The sequence below is a fragment of the Littorina saxatilis genome, linkage group LG6 (genome assembly GCF_037325665.1).
Source record: "Littorina saxatilis isolate snail1 linkage group LG6, US_GU_Lsax_2.0, whole genome shotgun sequence".
NCBI lineage: Eukaryota > Metazoa > Mollusca > Gastropoda > Littorinimorpha > Littorinidae > Littorina > Littorina saxatilis.
In genome coordinates this window covers 19307341-19323403 of record NC_090250.1, presented here as the reverse complement: position 1 = coordinate 19323403, position 16063 = coordinate 19307341, and the positions used below count along the sequence as shown (strand labels likewise).

At 43.2% G+C, this 16063-nt stretch overlaps 1 protein-coding gene across 1 annotated transcript in view; it reads right to left on the bottom strand.

The window, feature by feature from the left end:
• The window catches only part of LOC138968691 (arginine--tRNA ligase, cytoplasmic-like), a gene marked incomplete at its 3' end in the record, with an annotated part of 154209 nt that overhangs the window by 134729 nt on the left and 3417 nt on the right, over positions 1–16063 (bottom strand). The window contains 7 exon segments of the mRNA XM_070341293.1: positions 1655–1836; positions 7177–7281; positions 7484–7613; positions 8037–8220; positions 10665–10843; positions 12690–12782; positions 15030–15212. Coding sequence (XP_070197394.1) covers positions 1655–1836; positions 7177–7281; positions 7484–7613; positions 8037–8220; positions 10665–10843; positions 12690–12782; positions 15030–15212 — 1056 coding nt within the window.

Here is a 16063-nt window from a genome sequence, read left to right as displayed (position 1 = left end):
TTTTCCGTGCGCACTTGGTCTTGTGCTTGCGTGTACACACGAAGGGGGTTAAGTCACTAGCAGGTCTGCATATAAGTTGACCTGGGGGATTGGAAAAATCTCCACTCTTAACCCACCAGGCGGCAGCGACCGGGATTTGAACTCACGACCTCCCGATTAGGAGGCCGACATCTTACCACCACGCGACTGCGCCCGTCATCAAATTATTTAAAGGCACCCTCTTCCTGATCTCTTGTAAGGAATTTGGCTCATCATCTCTGATTAGGGCCAGGCTTGTTCATGAGCCATGGGGGGGGGGGGGGGGGGGGGGGGGAGAGCCGGTTAGCTCAGTTGATAGACCACTGGACTTGTGATCCTAAGGTCGCAGGTTCGACTCCGGGACGGACACGGGTCAACTTAATGTGCAGGACCAGAGAAAGTAGCCATGTCCCACCCCCATATCACCAGAGTGGCACATCCAAGACCTTGGTCATTCTGCCAAAAGTGCAGATGGCTGATACCACCTAAATATGCATACACTTGTGTATCTCATCAAAAGCCGTGAGGGCGTAAAACTCCCAATTATCATATAACCCATATCTAGTCCTTAAGAGGAGAAATATAATTTAGCCTGTAGGACATGAAGCATTCTCTCTCTATGGGTTAAGGCCAACCCTCCACAAGTACTTTTTTGTGCATAGTGAGATTTTTATTTTATGAATTTGTTTCTCAAATACCACCACCCTGCATTGCACAATAAAACACTGCAGAACATGAAAGGTTTTGAATGCTGCAATATACGACTTCCGCAGATAAAACTGAGTAAATAGTTACCCGCTGCCTGTCAGAATGAGAACAAATCCCTTGTTTGACACTCTTTACAGAACTGTGGAGAGCTTTGGAGCGAAACCTTTTTGTTTTCTGACTTTCTGTTCATAACCTGTGTAAATGTACCCGCCTTTCAACCCTCTCTTCTTTTAAAGACCTGCTTTTATCAGATTTGTGGAGGTCTGAAAACAGGGGTTTACCCCCATTCAGACCTGTTTACCCCCATAAGTGTTTTGGAGTAATGCTCAGCCCCAAAAATAGTAATCCTGGCACAAAAATAGTAATCATCCAGCATTCGTCGCCAATTACAACGCACATGACAACTGTGTCTGCGAAACGCAATTATGCACATATATCCATCATTCACAAACAAAACACATCAGTCAGAAGATCACATCAAAAGCACATGCATCACTGATTCTTTTTCTTTTGCTCGTAGTAGGCCTTTTTCAGTGTGTCAAGCACTTCTCTACTGTACTTGCGCTTGCCGAATGAGTGAGGGCGAGACTTCACCACTAGAAGGCTCTCCAGCGTCTCATCAGACAGACATGATCTCTGGTCAGTCCTGTGCTTTTTCACCCCATTTTGCCATTGAAAAAAACCAATGCCAAACATGTGAATTAATAAAAATAAAATTTTTTTAAAATCGTAGTCTTGACACAGATAGCGGAATGGCGTATTTTTGGCAGAAAATCGTAATAAATTACGCCAAAATCGTAAGGGTAAACAGGTCTGCCCATTTTAAGCCTGGATCCCTGGCCCTACTTTTTAAGACCAGCTTCTGGGAAGTTCTAAAATGAGGGTTCCACTGTTAAACAAAATTAAAAACGGGAAAATGACCCCTGACCTGCCCCGAGTCGACCACGTAGATGAGCCAGTCGCCTTTCTCCTCCTGGAGACGTTGTCGGATACAGGCCATGTCGGACGTGTCATAGGTGAAGCCACCGTCAGACTTGGTCATCATGAGGGGTACGGTGAATCCAGGCACGAACATCACCATCCTCCCTTCTGGGTCCTTCTCTACCAGCCCTGAACAGACATACATAGCAAAAAGACGTCAGTCTAGAAATGATAGCGTCACAGGTAAGTTTTCAAAATCCTTTCCGAGGAAACAGCAAACACAAAAGTGTTTTGAGAATGACGTTTGTCTCAGTGACTTTGTCATCATGAGTGGTTGAAAATTAGGTCTGGGCCAGACCGTAGTTTGACACAACCTCATTTACATGATATACACACGTGTGAGTTTATGGTTTGGTTATGACATTGGGTGGTCTCTCTCAGTATGTAAGATAATCTGATCCTCCATTCGTCGTCTTTCTCTGCCAGCCCTGAACACACACACACACACACACACACACACACACAAATGGCAACAGTTCGCAGTAAAACACACACTCATGGCAACAGTTAGCTGTAAACCTTGGGCAGGGAGTAGATAGCTCAGTCAGTAGCAGCGCTGGCTTTGCAACAAGACTTAGTTGTCGTTATCAGTGTGGGTTCATTTCCAACCTTCAGCAAATGATTTATTTATGTCTGAACACCCCCATGTGCACACAAACACACATCATAAGCCTCACTAGCTTACAAAAAGCACTCAGGATTTTGAGGAATACACAGCTCATAACCTTTCAAGCAGCGTTCCAGGGGAGGTAACATGCTGATGAGAGGAAGCCTGATAATCAAGGGGGATAAACAGGAATTTCTCAAATTCAGTGTACGATGTGTCTCAATCACCGTTTTGTAAACAGGTGTACAAGCCCAACCTGACTGCTCCTACCCCCCCCCCCCCCCCCCCCCCCCCCCCCCCCCCCCCCCCCCCCCCCCCCCCTACCCGAGCAAACAAGCATGTGTGGCAATGATGTCAGGCGAGTATCACGGTGTGTGTCACAGAGTGTGTGTGGTGTGTGATGTGTATGTGTGTGTGTGTGTGTGTGTGTGTGTGTGTGTGTGTGTGTGTGTGTGTGTGTGTGTGTTTGTTTATTTGTTTGTTTGTTTATTTGTTCATCCGTTCATCCGTTTGTGTGTGTGTGTCTGAGTGTGTTTTACTTTTAGAGCGTGCTTGCGTGCGTACCTGCCTGCCTGCCTGCGTACGTGTGTGTGTAAGGAAAAAGATCAGCTAGGAAAAGAAATACCTAAGACACCTGTGATACCTGTGTACTATAAAATAAAAAAAGATCATAAAGTATTGCATCAGGAATTGTCAGGTAACAGTTTTGGTGTTGTCCAAACATGCCACTAGTTCTTTCTTTATTTGGTGTTTAACGTCGATTTCAACCACGAAGGTTATATCGCGACGAGGAAAGGGGGGAGAGAGGATAGAGCCACTTGTCAATTGTTTCTTGTTCACAAAAGCACTAATCAAAAATTGCTCCAGGGGCTTGCAACGTAGTACAATATATTACCTTACTGGGAGAATGCAAGTTTCCAGTACAAAGGACTTAACATTTCTTACATACTGCTTGACTAAAATCTTTACAAAAATTGACTATATTCTATACAAGAAACACTTAACAAGGGTAAAAGGAGAAACAGAAGCCGTTAGTCGCCTCTTACGACATGCTGGGGAGCATCGGGTATATTCTTCCCCCTATGCCACTAGTTACTTTTGATGTTTCATTGTTGGAATCAAGCTTAATTCCTTAAGGCAGAATATTGTATGAAAATTAATAATAATAGAACCTTTATTTAGCACTTCTCTACAGCTCAAAGCACTTTACAATGGCTCAAAGTGGGTGGGGGGGGGGGGGGGGGATTGATTGATTGATTGGGATTGGGTTGAGAGATAACATACAAATTAATAAGGAATCATTGAGGCAATGTACAGCAGTGGTTCTTTAAACTTTTCAAGATCTGCTGAGTGTGATTGCACAGAAAATCGTACCGTCTTGCTCTTTATCCAGAATTAGCCTGCTCACATTCTCTAGCTTTCAAAGCTTACAGCCGTCTTCAAAGACTTCTTAGAATAAGACATGAATCACCATTTTTGTTCAACACCAACACTGTATTGTGGGTAAAAAATACAAGAGGAGTGTTTATAGAGGTGGTGAGCTTTATGTTATAGAGTTGACTTCCAAGCACCATATTTGTCAATAGCTTTAAGAAAACACTACAATGACATGGTCTGAAAGGATCGTTCAACCTGTAAGCTTTTATCGAGAAATACCCTAACACCATTCTTTGGCTTTCAAAGCCATGGTGCCATTAAAGACTTCTCAGAAATTGATGCAATCAGCAATTTGTATTCAAAGCCCAGATCTTTTTAGACAATGGAAGAGAAGTGTTTGCTAGAATTAAAAGTATGGGCTGAAGAATTGACTCATTGGCAACCTGACACTCGCTGTATTGAAGGAAATTGAAGACAGTCTGAGTGATCTTATATTCATATAGATATTACACATTGGGAGCCATTTTGAGAAAGCTTTATAACAACTTGGACCTTTAAAAAGGTGAAGAAATAAATTCATGTATTCGTTTTTCTGTAATTTAGATACCCCTACAATGATTTGCTCAAACATGCTTCTTAACTTAATGCTAATAAATTAAATGAATTCAAATCGGCAAGTGGTTATCAACGTCAGCTCTCCTGTCCGTTCATCTCTTATTTATTTCTAATGGTGACACATTTTTCAAAACAGATAAATACCCTTGGCCCTTGGATTCAGGTCAAACTTGTAATTTAGCAAAGACATGCACGTTCCGTGCCTTACGGGCCTAATACTAATAACACAGCATAAACAAACACACTATCCATTGGAGAATATACACGGTCAGAGAAGACCACCCAACAGTATTTAGATTTGAAAAATATAATGCTAAAACGCTGCCACTAAGCCATTATCTGTGTGTGTTGTCATCTATTCAACCGCCAAACCGAACTCTGTAGCTCATTTGGTCGATTTCAAATCGGTATCTTTTGCAATAGTGTGTTAAACATGGTGTCTTCTCAGGGGCAAAAAGTAAGACGAAAGTCAACAGTAACAAAGAAGGCACCACATGAATTTTTGTTTGTTTGTTTGCTTAACGCCCAGCCGACCACGAAGGGCCATATCAGGGCGGTGCTGCTTTGACATATAACGTGTGCCACACACAAGACAGAAGTCGCAGCACAGGCTTCATGTCTCACCCAGTCACATTATTCTGACACCGGACCAACCAGTACTAGCACTAACCCCATAATGCCAGACGCCAGGCGGAGCAACCACTAGATTGCCAATTTTAAAGTCTAAGGTATGACCCGGCCGGGGTTCGAACCCACGACCTCCCGATCACGGGGGCGCCACATGAAGAAAAATACATTCTCAAAATGCCACTCAAAACCAGCCGTTTCCAATTTGAAGAACTGAGCGCTCAAACACTTATTGTCCTTGGCTCACGTAAGTGTAGCCTATGCGATCGTAACTTTGTCTGTCTGTGCCTGTGTATGTCTGTGGTGGAAACTTTAACATTTGACTAAACACCGAAATACTCATTTTACCTGGTTATTATTCAAGCAACAGCTTCAAAGTATTGAAGCAATGATCAACATTTCGTCGGCACGTATGTAGTTAAAGTGTGTATCCAAAGAAAACGGGTGGTGGGGGGTTTTGGGGGGGTAAAAACAGGTGACTGGTTTGTGTCGTGTTTGGTATGACCGTATGTAGACCAGGTCAGGGGTCAAGGTTAGGTCAGATCGCGTGAAGGATTGTGGTATAGATACAGTTATCACCGAGCTGCAGTTCGCCGATTCGGAGAAGACGATTTCACATTGTTCGGTTTCGTAGCTCCAGAAAAATAGATAAGGAAGATACCAAAGGAGATTTCCTACAGGTTAATCTGCACAGCGTGTTTCCAGTGTCTGCGCGATGAAGCGCTGTCGAACGCGCAGTGTCGATCTGTCCATCTGGCAGTCGTGTCCCCGGCTGTAAGTAGGCTACAGACAGACAGATCTAGATCTAGTGTCTCGCACTCTTGCACCGTGTCACCTATACTTACTGTGTGTGTGTATGTGTGACGGAGTGATTGAGTTTGTGTTACTGTTTGTCGATTTCTTACGTGAGCCTTGAAGGCTTCGCCTCTTGTTTTCTGTTGTGTGATGACATAACAACAATCTCCAAACCAAACTGTATTCAGACCTGTTTACCCCCATAAGTGTTTTGGAGTAATGCTCAGCCCCAAAAATAGTAATCCTGGCACAAAAATAGTAATCATCCAGCATTCGTCGCCAATTACAACGCCGCGGCACATGACAACTGTGTCTGCGAAACGCAATCATGCACATATATCCATCATTTACAAACAAAACACATCAGTCAATTTTTGTAGTCATCATAATTTCAAAGAAGATCACATCAAAAGCACATGCATCACTGATTCTTTTTCTTTTGCTCGTAGTAGGCCTTTTTCAGTGTGTCAAGCGCTTCTCTACTCTACTTGCGCTTGCCGAATGAGTGAGGGCGAGACTTCACCACTAGAATAAGGCTCTCCAGCGTCTCATCAGACAGACATGATCTCTGGTCAGTCCTGTGCTTTTTCACCCCATTTTGCCATTGAAAAAAACAATGCCAAACATGTGAATTGATAATTTTTTTTTTAAAATTTTTTATTTAAGAAAATCGTAGTCTTGACACGGATAGCGGAATGGCGTATTTTTTGCAGAAAATCGTAATAAATTACGCCAAAATCGTAAGGGTAAACAGGTCTGTGTATTGCTCTTGAGGCAATAAGACACAGTTATATCCCTTTAACTTAGAAGCTAGTAAATGTTATAATTATTAACTTTTACATGGTAAAAAACAGGGAGGCAGTTCACCAGGATTGCCGTGTGCATATAACCAGTATATACTGCCCCATCGTGCAAGCAATGTGGTTCTCATGTGTTTATTGCTCTTGGTATTCCCATCACTCCTTGAGCAAGTTCAAATGTAAAAACTGGTGTACGGATGTGCAAAGACGCGTATGAGCGCAGATATATGCACACGCAAGCACACGCACACACACACACACACACACACATACACACGCACACACACACACACACAAACACGCAAGCACTAACGTGCACATGCACACACACACACACACACACACTCAAACACACATACACACACACACGCAAACACACACACAAACATCCCACATACACACACACACATACACACACACAAACACACAAGCACAAATGTGCACAAATGTGCACATGCACTCACACACACACACACACACACACACACACACACACACACACACACACGCACACACACACACACACGCACACACACAAACACACACACACACACACACTCACGCACTAACGCGCACACACACACACACACACACACACACACACACACACACACACACACACACACACACACACACACACACACACACCTTTGTCCGTGAGTTCCTTCATGAGGGTCTGCATCCTCTCCTGGTAGTACGACTCCCCACGATCCACCAGCTTTACCTCCAGACGCTCATACACCTTGTTGAACTCTGAAACACAACATAACATCAACAACATGTCACCAACATTTCATTTCATTTCATGTACTTATATTGCTGGAAAATGTGGGTCGCTTCCTTCGTACAGATGTCATAATGAAAGTATGCAGTTTATGCTCAAAGCTCGTACTCTTTAAGCTCACCAGCCATAGATCTAGATATGTCATGGTAAAAGTAAGCTCTTCATGCTCACCGGCCATAGAGATGTCATAAATCATCTTCCACGCCTTGTAGCATGTTTCTTCGTAGTTCTGCAGCTTAACGACACACTGGTAGGCCCGCTTCTTGAATTCCTCGTCGCTGTCAAATCGTGCCTTCGACGCCTGCACGCACAAATAGTTGCTTATAATTCAAGCTAAATTAGCTCCTATCATTAAGAAGAAAAGGTCAACATAGCTGTGACTGCATGGCTGCTGTGAGACATGCATTTAAAAAAAATAAAAGCAACAAAAATAATGGTCAATTAACAGACTTTAGAAACATACAATCTGATAAAACATGGTCTCAAAAAGGAGGGGGAGGGGGGAGACTTGAACCTGATCAAACCCAGGGCTAGTCCCGCTCACCTTGTAGAACGCCTGCAGGTTGGCAATGGGGGCGTTTCTCCATCAGGAAGTAGGATATATAAGGTGTGGAGATGTGCGATAAGTATACCGCATTGGGTGCCCCAGCCCCCCCCCCCCCACCCCCCCCCCCCCTAGCTAACACCCCACCCTCACCAAACCCAGGGCTAGTCCCCCACTCACCTTGTAGAACGCCTGCAGGTCAGCAATGGGTGGTTTCTCTGTCAGGTAGTTGGGGAAGGTGTCAGTGAGGTGAGCGATCAACATGCCGAACTGCGTGCCCCAGTCACCCAGGTGGTTGATGCGCAGCACATCGTGTCCCACCCACTCCAACAGCCGGCTGATACTCTCCCCGATGATCGTCGACCTGCATTTATGTCAATCACTTAACCCCTTGTTTGCCGGAATAATTGAGTTAAAAATAATACATTTTAAAAACAAGAGGCGAAGCCTTCAAGGCTCACGTAAGAAATCGACAAACAGTAACACAAACTCAATCACTCAGTCACACATACACACACACACAGTAAGCATAGGTGACACTGTGCAAGAAAGCGAGACACTAGATCTAGATCTGTCTGTCTGCATGTAGCCTACTTACAAAGTTACAGGGACACGACTGCCAACTAGTCTCGGCCCGCACAAAAAAACAATGACCGAGACGTTCAGTAATTCCTTCGCGTGACGTCTAACCCTCTTACGCCATAATGTGACGTCTTCAAATGACGAAATGTTAAAGTTTCTACCACAGACATACACACGCACGCACGCACGCACATACACACGCACGCACGCACGCACAGACAGACAAAGTTACGATCGCATAGGCTACACTTACGTGAGCCAACCATAACATACAAATGACGATTACACCAAAACTGAGAAAATGGTCTCGAGGGGATGCAACCCCCTTGCTGCAAATTCAAAGGGTAATATACAGCAGTTGTTTCCCTTGTTAGAGTATTAATTTTTTTGTTTATGCCCAAGTAGGTATCTGGTAGGTTATGGCAGTCAAGGGGTGAATCAACTTAATGTAGTTTTTAACTTAGGACTCATAATATATAACATTGCTCTTGAAAATATGAGTCAGTGATGGCGCTATGTAGTATTTTTATCAAATCGGTAGGCAAACTTTTATGATGCAAACTGCAGTCCTTGAAAAAACGGTAGGCTGGTCATTCGAACCAGTAAGAGTCCAACAAAGAGTACTGGTTTTGTTGTTTTACCAGCGAAAAAAAAGGTAGTTCAAAAATCAACCGGTAGGTCATTCAGGTATTTTCTCATTTCATCCGGTAAAATCCCGGTAATTACCGGTTAACGCCAATACTGTGAGTGATCAATGAACATTTGAAACGAGCTGATTTTTCATCGTATTTGGAACAGTTCATCATTAGATCTACCCATCCTTTGATCGAACTGTTACTGTATGTATGCATGGTCCCTATCTGGTCCCCAAAGAGACCCCCCCCCCCCCTCTGACCCCCACACCAAAAAGCAAGCATACCTTAACACTGGACCCCCCTTTTATAACCTTCAAAAATCAAGAAAATCATGTCTTGAAAGGGAGTATAAGTCTTTTTTTAAATTTTTTTTAATTTCTCCTTTTTGACCTCAGTTGCATGCAAGGCTGCTTCAACCCATCTTTTTTGCCTCTTACGGTTTTTTTTTCCCTCCCCTTTTTTTTTTGGGGGGGGGGGGGGGGGGGGGGGGGGGTAAGCATATCCTTCTTCATTGGTCTTTGTTTTTGTTTTTTTAATGAAATTTTAATTTTGTTTTCTTTTACATTAAAGGTTACATTTCCATTAAATTACTTTTAAAAAGGGAGTATGAGTCTTAAAGGTCCTTGTCTACATTTTTATACCGAAATCGCCATTTGACCATTAAAATGCAGAGTCTATTATCTACAAATATCAACAATACACCCCCTTTCGATCAGGAAAGACGAAGCCAGTGTAGCCGTTTGAAAATTCATTGTAGTATTCCAGCGTAGTACTCATAGTAGGATATCCTTATTTGGAAAATGCCAAGCGCAAAACTCCTCTCAAATCCCGTGCATTTCGTGCGTTTAGTGTCAAACTGTTGCTGCACTTGTTTGGGCGTGGCTATAAGCATAGTGACTTGAATTTGATTGGTCAGTATTTTTAGGCAAAGCACATGTTCTCAGCAACCAGAAAACAAAATATTGGAAGCGTGAGTCACGCTACCCAAAAATAAAATCTTTTTTTACATATATTTTTTTTTCTATAACTTTTTTCCCCATGGTTCATTCATCATCTGACATAACTTTTTAGCGAAATCTAACCATAAGATTATTGAAAAAAAGCAAAAATGTAGACGACCACCTTTAAAATGGAGGTAAATCTATGAACAGAACATCTGAGAAGGGAGGGTCTTAAAAAGGAGGAAGTCTTAAATTGGGGGTCTTAATTCATTATCTCCCTGGTACGGATATATCCATACCCACTCATATGGCTCTATCTGATCAGGTACGGATATATCCATACCCACTCATATGGCTCTATCTGACCAGGTACGAATATATCCATACCAACTCATATGGCTCTATCTGACCAGGTACGGATATATCCGTACCCACTCATATGGCTCTATCTGACCAGGTACGGATATATCCTCTCAGACTGTTAGCTTCAGTTGCTCCCTGTAACGTCGATCTAACGCCTGCATTCCAGCGTGTTGATACACAGTCACTACAATTCTGACTGACCTGCTGCAGCACAGCTGGTCTCGGCTAAAACAAACTTGGTCAACATAGGTGGGGTACAAAGTGTTAAAAGGGGGGTTCCACTGTACCTGAGGTGGCCGACGTGCATCTCCTTGGCAATGTTTGGGGAGGAAAAGTCGATGACGACCCTCTTCGTGCATGGCAGGGCCGGGGGTCGCACCCCCTGGGTCAGCAGCGTCTCAATCTCCTTGGCAACGAAACTCTTGCTGATGTACACGTTGATGAAACCTGGGCCTGCTACCTCCACCTGCAACATCAGTGTGCAATGTGTCAGAATATGTGTTTCAACGACACGCATGTAGACACCCCACTAGGATGCATATAACTTCAAAATAACGCACAGCTTCACTATATTGGAACCCCACTTTCAAGACCATCACAAATCTGAAAAAAATTCAAAAAAAGGAGGGAATCTTAAAATTGAGGTAAACTTACTTACAAAGTTTTTAAACAGATATTCTGAAAAAGCAAAGGTATTTCATTGGGTAGGCATGCTGGGTATTTTCATGTTTCTATAACCCACCGAACTCCGACATGGATTACAGGATCTTTTCTGTGGGCACTTGGTCTTGTGCTTGCATGTACACACGAAGGGGGATAAGCCACTAGCAGGTCTGCACATAAGTTGACCTGGGAGATCGGACAAATCTCCACTCTTAACCCACCAGGCGGCAGCGACCGGGATTCAAACTCACGAGATCCCGATTAGGAGGCCGATGTCTTACCACTGCGCCACGTCGCCCGTCTGGATTCCCCTGTATTCATAAATGTGTGGAACAGTGGAACCCCTCTCTTCAATCCCCATAATTTAAGACTCCTCCTTGGTTTCTCAGACTTTCTGTGCATAACCTCTGTAAATTTACCCCCATTTTGAGACTCCCTCCTTTGTCAGACTTGATTTTCTCAGATTTTTAGAGGTCTTAAAACTGGGGTTCCACTGTAGTATGCCTGGTTATGTGTACAGTTAGCACACTTTCATGTACAGTGGAACCTCCCTTTAAAGACTTCTAAAAAATGTCAGGTCTTAAAAAGGAGGGCGTCTTAAAATGGAGGTAAATTTATACAGCTATTATGAACAGAGCACCTGAAGAACCAAGGTCTTAATAAGGGGGAAGGGGCGGGGATGTAGCTCAGTCAGGGCGGGGATGTAGCTCAGTCAGGGCGGGGATGTAGCTCAGTCAGGGCAGGGATGTAGCTCAGTCAGGGCAGGGATGTAGCTCAGTCAGGGCGGGGATGTAGCTCAGTCAGGGCGGGGATGTAGCTCAGTCAGGGCGGGGATGTAGCTCAGTCAGGGCGGGGATGTAGCTCAGTCAGGGCGGGGATGTAGCTCAGTCAGGGCGGGGATGTAGCTCAGTCAGGGCGGGGATGTAGCTAAGTCAGGGCGGGGATGTAGCTCAGTCAGGGCAGGGATGTAGCTCAGTCAGGGCGGGGATGTAGCTCAGTCAGGGCGGGGATGTAGCTCAGTCAGGGCGGGCATGTAGCTCAGTCAGGGCGGGGATGTAGCTCAGTCAGGGCGGGGATGTAGCTCAGTCAGGGCGGGGATGTAGCTCAGTCAGGGCGGGGATGTAGCTCAGTCGGTAGCGCGCTGGATTTGTATCCAGTTGGCCGCTGTCAGCGTGAGTTCGTCCCCACGTTCGGCGAGAGATTTATTTCTCAGTGTCAACTTTGTGTGCAGACTCTCCTCGGTGTCCGAACACCCCTCGTGTGTACACGCAAGCACAAGACTGCAAGTGCGCACGAAAAAGATCCTGTAATCCATGTCAGAGTTCGGTGGGTTAAAGAAACACGAAAATACCCAGCATGCTTCCTCCGAAAACGGTGTATGGCTGCCTAAATGGCGGGGTAAAAAACGGTCATACGCGTAAAATTCCACTCGTGCTAAAAACACGAGTGTATGTGGGAGTTTCAGCCCACGAACACAGAAGAAGAAAAAAATAAAATAAGGGGGAAGTCTTAAATTGGGAGGTCTTAAAAGCTGGGTTCCACTGTGATGTGCCTGTACAGTCAGCCCACTTTAATGTATTCACTTTCACCATGCTCAACCAATGTTGAGACTGTATGTTAACAAGATGTGATTCCTTATTTCACCATACCTTGTCAATAAACTCCGTCTCAGGCAGTTTGTCCAAGACAGCCTGGGCGGCCTCACGAGGGTTCATCTTCTTCCCAGTGGCATTACCAACCAACTGGAACAGAGTACAATCATAAATGTTTTCACTTACCATGTTTTAGTGATGCAGCTTACTTATACATGTAGATCTAAATTCCATAATGCTCATCGCAGTTCTTTTCCTTCCTGCATTCTAGTTTACCGCTGTCATTGACAATATTCTCTCGATTACTCGCCGGGTCAACATCAGCCATGCCAAAAACGAAGCGTCTTGTATACTTTTTGACACTTTAGGTACAAGTACATGGCTTTCATAATGGTTTATTAAGGAAAAAGAGCATCTTGAAATATATTTACATTCAGTGTGATAATAATAATAATAATAATAATAATGATAACAAGAAGAGCAAACGCTCGATCGAGTCACTTTCGCAGTTCTGAATATTATATGAGGCATCAGATGGACAGGAAGAAATTGCTATTCACAACACAATGAGTCACGTTCACATAAAATTTGAGCCCGGTCACTTTTATAGTTTCCGAGAAAAGCCCAACGTTAAGTTGTGTGTTGCCGAACAGAAAAGGCTAGTTATCTCCCTTGTTTTTCTGATAACGTTCGTAAAAGGCTACAGATGTAAATACTTTGATGTAAAGAATAATCCTACAAAGTTTCAATCACATCCGATGAACTTTGTCAAAGATATAAAATGTCTAATTTTTCCTTTGACGCTGACCTGTGACCTTGAAAAAGGTCAAAGGTCAACGAAACCATCGTTAAAGTGTAGAGGTCATTGGAGGTCACGACTAAACAAAATATGAGCCCGATCGCTTTGATAGTTTCCGAGAAAAGTCCAACGTTAAGGTGGTGTCTACGGACGGCCGGCCGGACGGCCGGCCGGACAGACTAACACTGACCGATTACATAGAGTCACTTTTTCTCAAGTGACTCAATAATAATAATAATAATAATAATAATAATAATAATAATGATAATAATAATGATAACAAGAAGAGCAAACGCTCGATCGAGTCACTTTCGCAGTTCTGAATATTATATGAGGCATCAGATGGACAGGAAGAAATTGCTATTCACAACACAATGAGTCACGTTCACATAAAATTTGAGCCCGGTCACTTTTATAGTTTCCGAGAAAAGCCCAACGTTAAGTTGTGTGTTGCCGAACAGAAAAGGCTAGTTATCTCCCTTGTTTTTCTGATAACGTTCGTAAAAGGCTACAGATGTAAATACTTTGATGTAAAGAATAATCCTACAAAGTTTCAATCACATCCGATGAACTTTGTCAAAGATATAAAATGTCTAATTTTTCCTTTGACGCTGACCTGTGACCTTGAAAAAGGTCAAAGGTCAACGAAACCATCGTTAAAGTGTAGAGGTCATTGGAGGTCACGACTAAACAAAATATGAGCCCGATCGCTTTGATAGTTTCCGAGAAAAGTCCAACGTTAAGGTGGTGTCTACGGACGGCCGGACGGCCGGCCGGACAGACTAACACTGACCGATTACATAGAGTCACTTTTTCTCAAGTGACTCAATAATATTAATAATAATAATAATGCATACAATTTATAAAGCGCGTGTATTCAGGGTTTAAACCCTGCTCAAAGCGCTGCACATGTACTATCAATGGGGAAAAAACCCAATAACATAACATTATTTACAGTGCAATCACACACATATCAATGAACTAGAAGAATACCCGGGGTGAATCGCGAGACAGAGACAGACAGCGTGGCGGTTCACCACAATCACCTTTGAAGGCGAAGTCCTCTCAAACGGGATTGAGAATATAGAAGATAGATAGATAGATAGATAGATAGATAACATATTGCACTAAAACATTATCACACATACAAGCGCACTATACATTGCACTATTATACCATATCATAAACACACGCAAATGCAAAGATGATAAGACTTCATGTTATTCTCAAACACTATAGAACCTTCCTACCGGCCAATGTTTAGTGGATTATCTTTGTAAACAAACAAATAAATAATGACATCATTTGAACTACACAGTCCAGATGTTGTGGGTCGTAGATGACCCATATGGATTTAAAGAACGTATTTTACAGTGTTTATCCCTATTCATTCGTGGGTCGTGTATGACCCATATTCTGCAAAGAGGCGGTAGCGAGTTTATCCCTATTCAGATGGCGTGGGTAGTGTACGACCCATACTTTTTATGTTGAATCCTTCTTTAGAAAGTATGGGTCGTACACAACCCACATCATCCGGACTGTGTAGTTCAAAGAGTGATCCGCTGAAGGTTAATCAGCCAGAAAACAAAGTCACCCACCTGTGCCAGACTCATGGCGCTGTTGCACTGGTAGTCTGCCATCTTGGCGCTAGGGGTGAGGAGGACAGGGGGATTGTCAAGGTCAGGGAAGGCGGAGGTGATGGCCAGACGGAACACATCCTCCAGGGCGCGCTGAATACTGACCGCCCCCGCTGGCCGCTTGCTGCGCTCCTCCGTCAAAAACTGCGGCACAGGAGACTCAGACATGGTGAATGGTGCTTACGCTGCTGTGTAACTGAACTGGTTTCTGAAGTACGCTAAGCACAGCTCGAGCACTGTGGCTATGAGCAGAGTCTAGCAAGCACTGGGTTTTTTTTTATGTAATGAGGGTTGATAGCTCTAGGACACCAGTTTTATAGCAGTGATTGATCCTCTCACTTTGCTTGTAGCAGGTAGAACTTAATTCTAGATTTTGAATGCAAACAGATTTTCACTCTACTGTCATTGCTCAATCTATAGAACTTCATTTAGAATTGGAATGCAAACAGATATTCACTCTACTGTTATAGCTCAATCTATAGAAATTAATTTTAGAATTTGAATGCAAACAGATTTTCACTCGACCTGTTGTATATCTGTATCTGCAGTTGTATGGGCAGCACCTGGACAAAAACCTTATTCAGCTACTAGCTGTTACCGGTCTTGCAAAGGCACAGCTAGTACTAAAATGACATAGACAAATACATACTGGCTCTGTGCCATATTGTGCCCCCACCATGAAGAGGTGAAAACTATCAATGTGGCATCTATGCATGGTTTTTTTATGGAACTTTTCTTTTTAGTTATATTTTACTGAAAGAAAAAGTTGGTTTACTGATCTACATGAATGTAAACATATATACATAAACATACGTATGTAGGATGTATCATTTGATCTAAAAGTATTTGTATAGTCTATTAAGCCATTAAAAAGTTAGAAAAACCAAACATGCAGCAGAAAAGGAATGGGAAAAGTTGTAAAAAAAATATGCAACCTTTCACATTCTACCTATCACACAAAAAAATAATAGTTATGAGTACATGTACATCTTTTC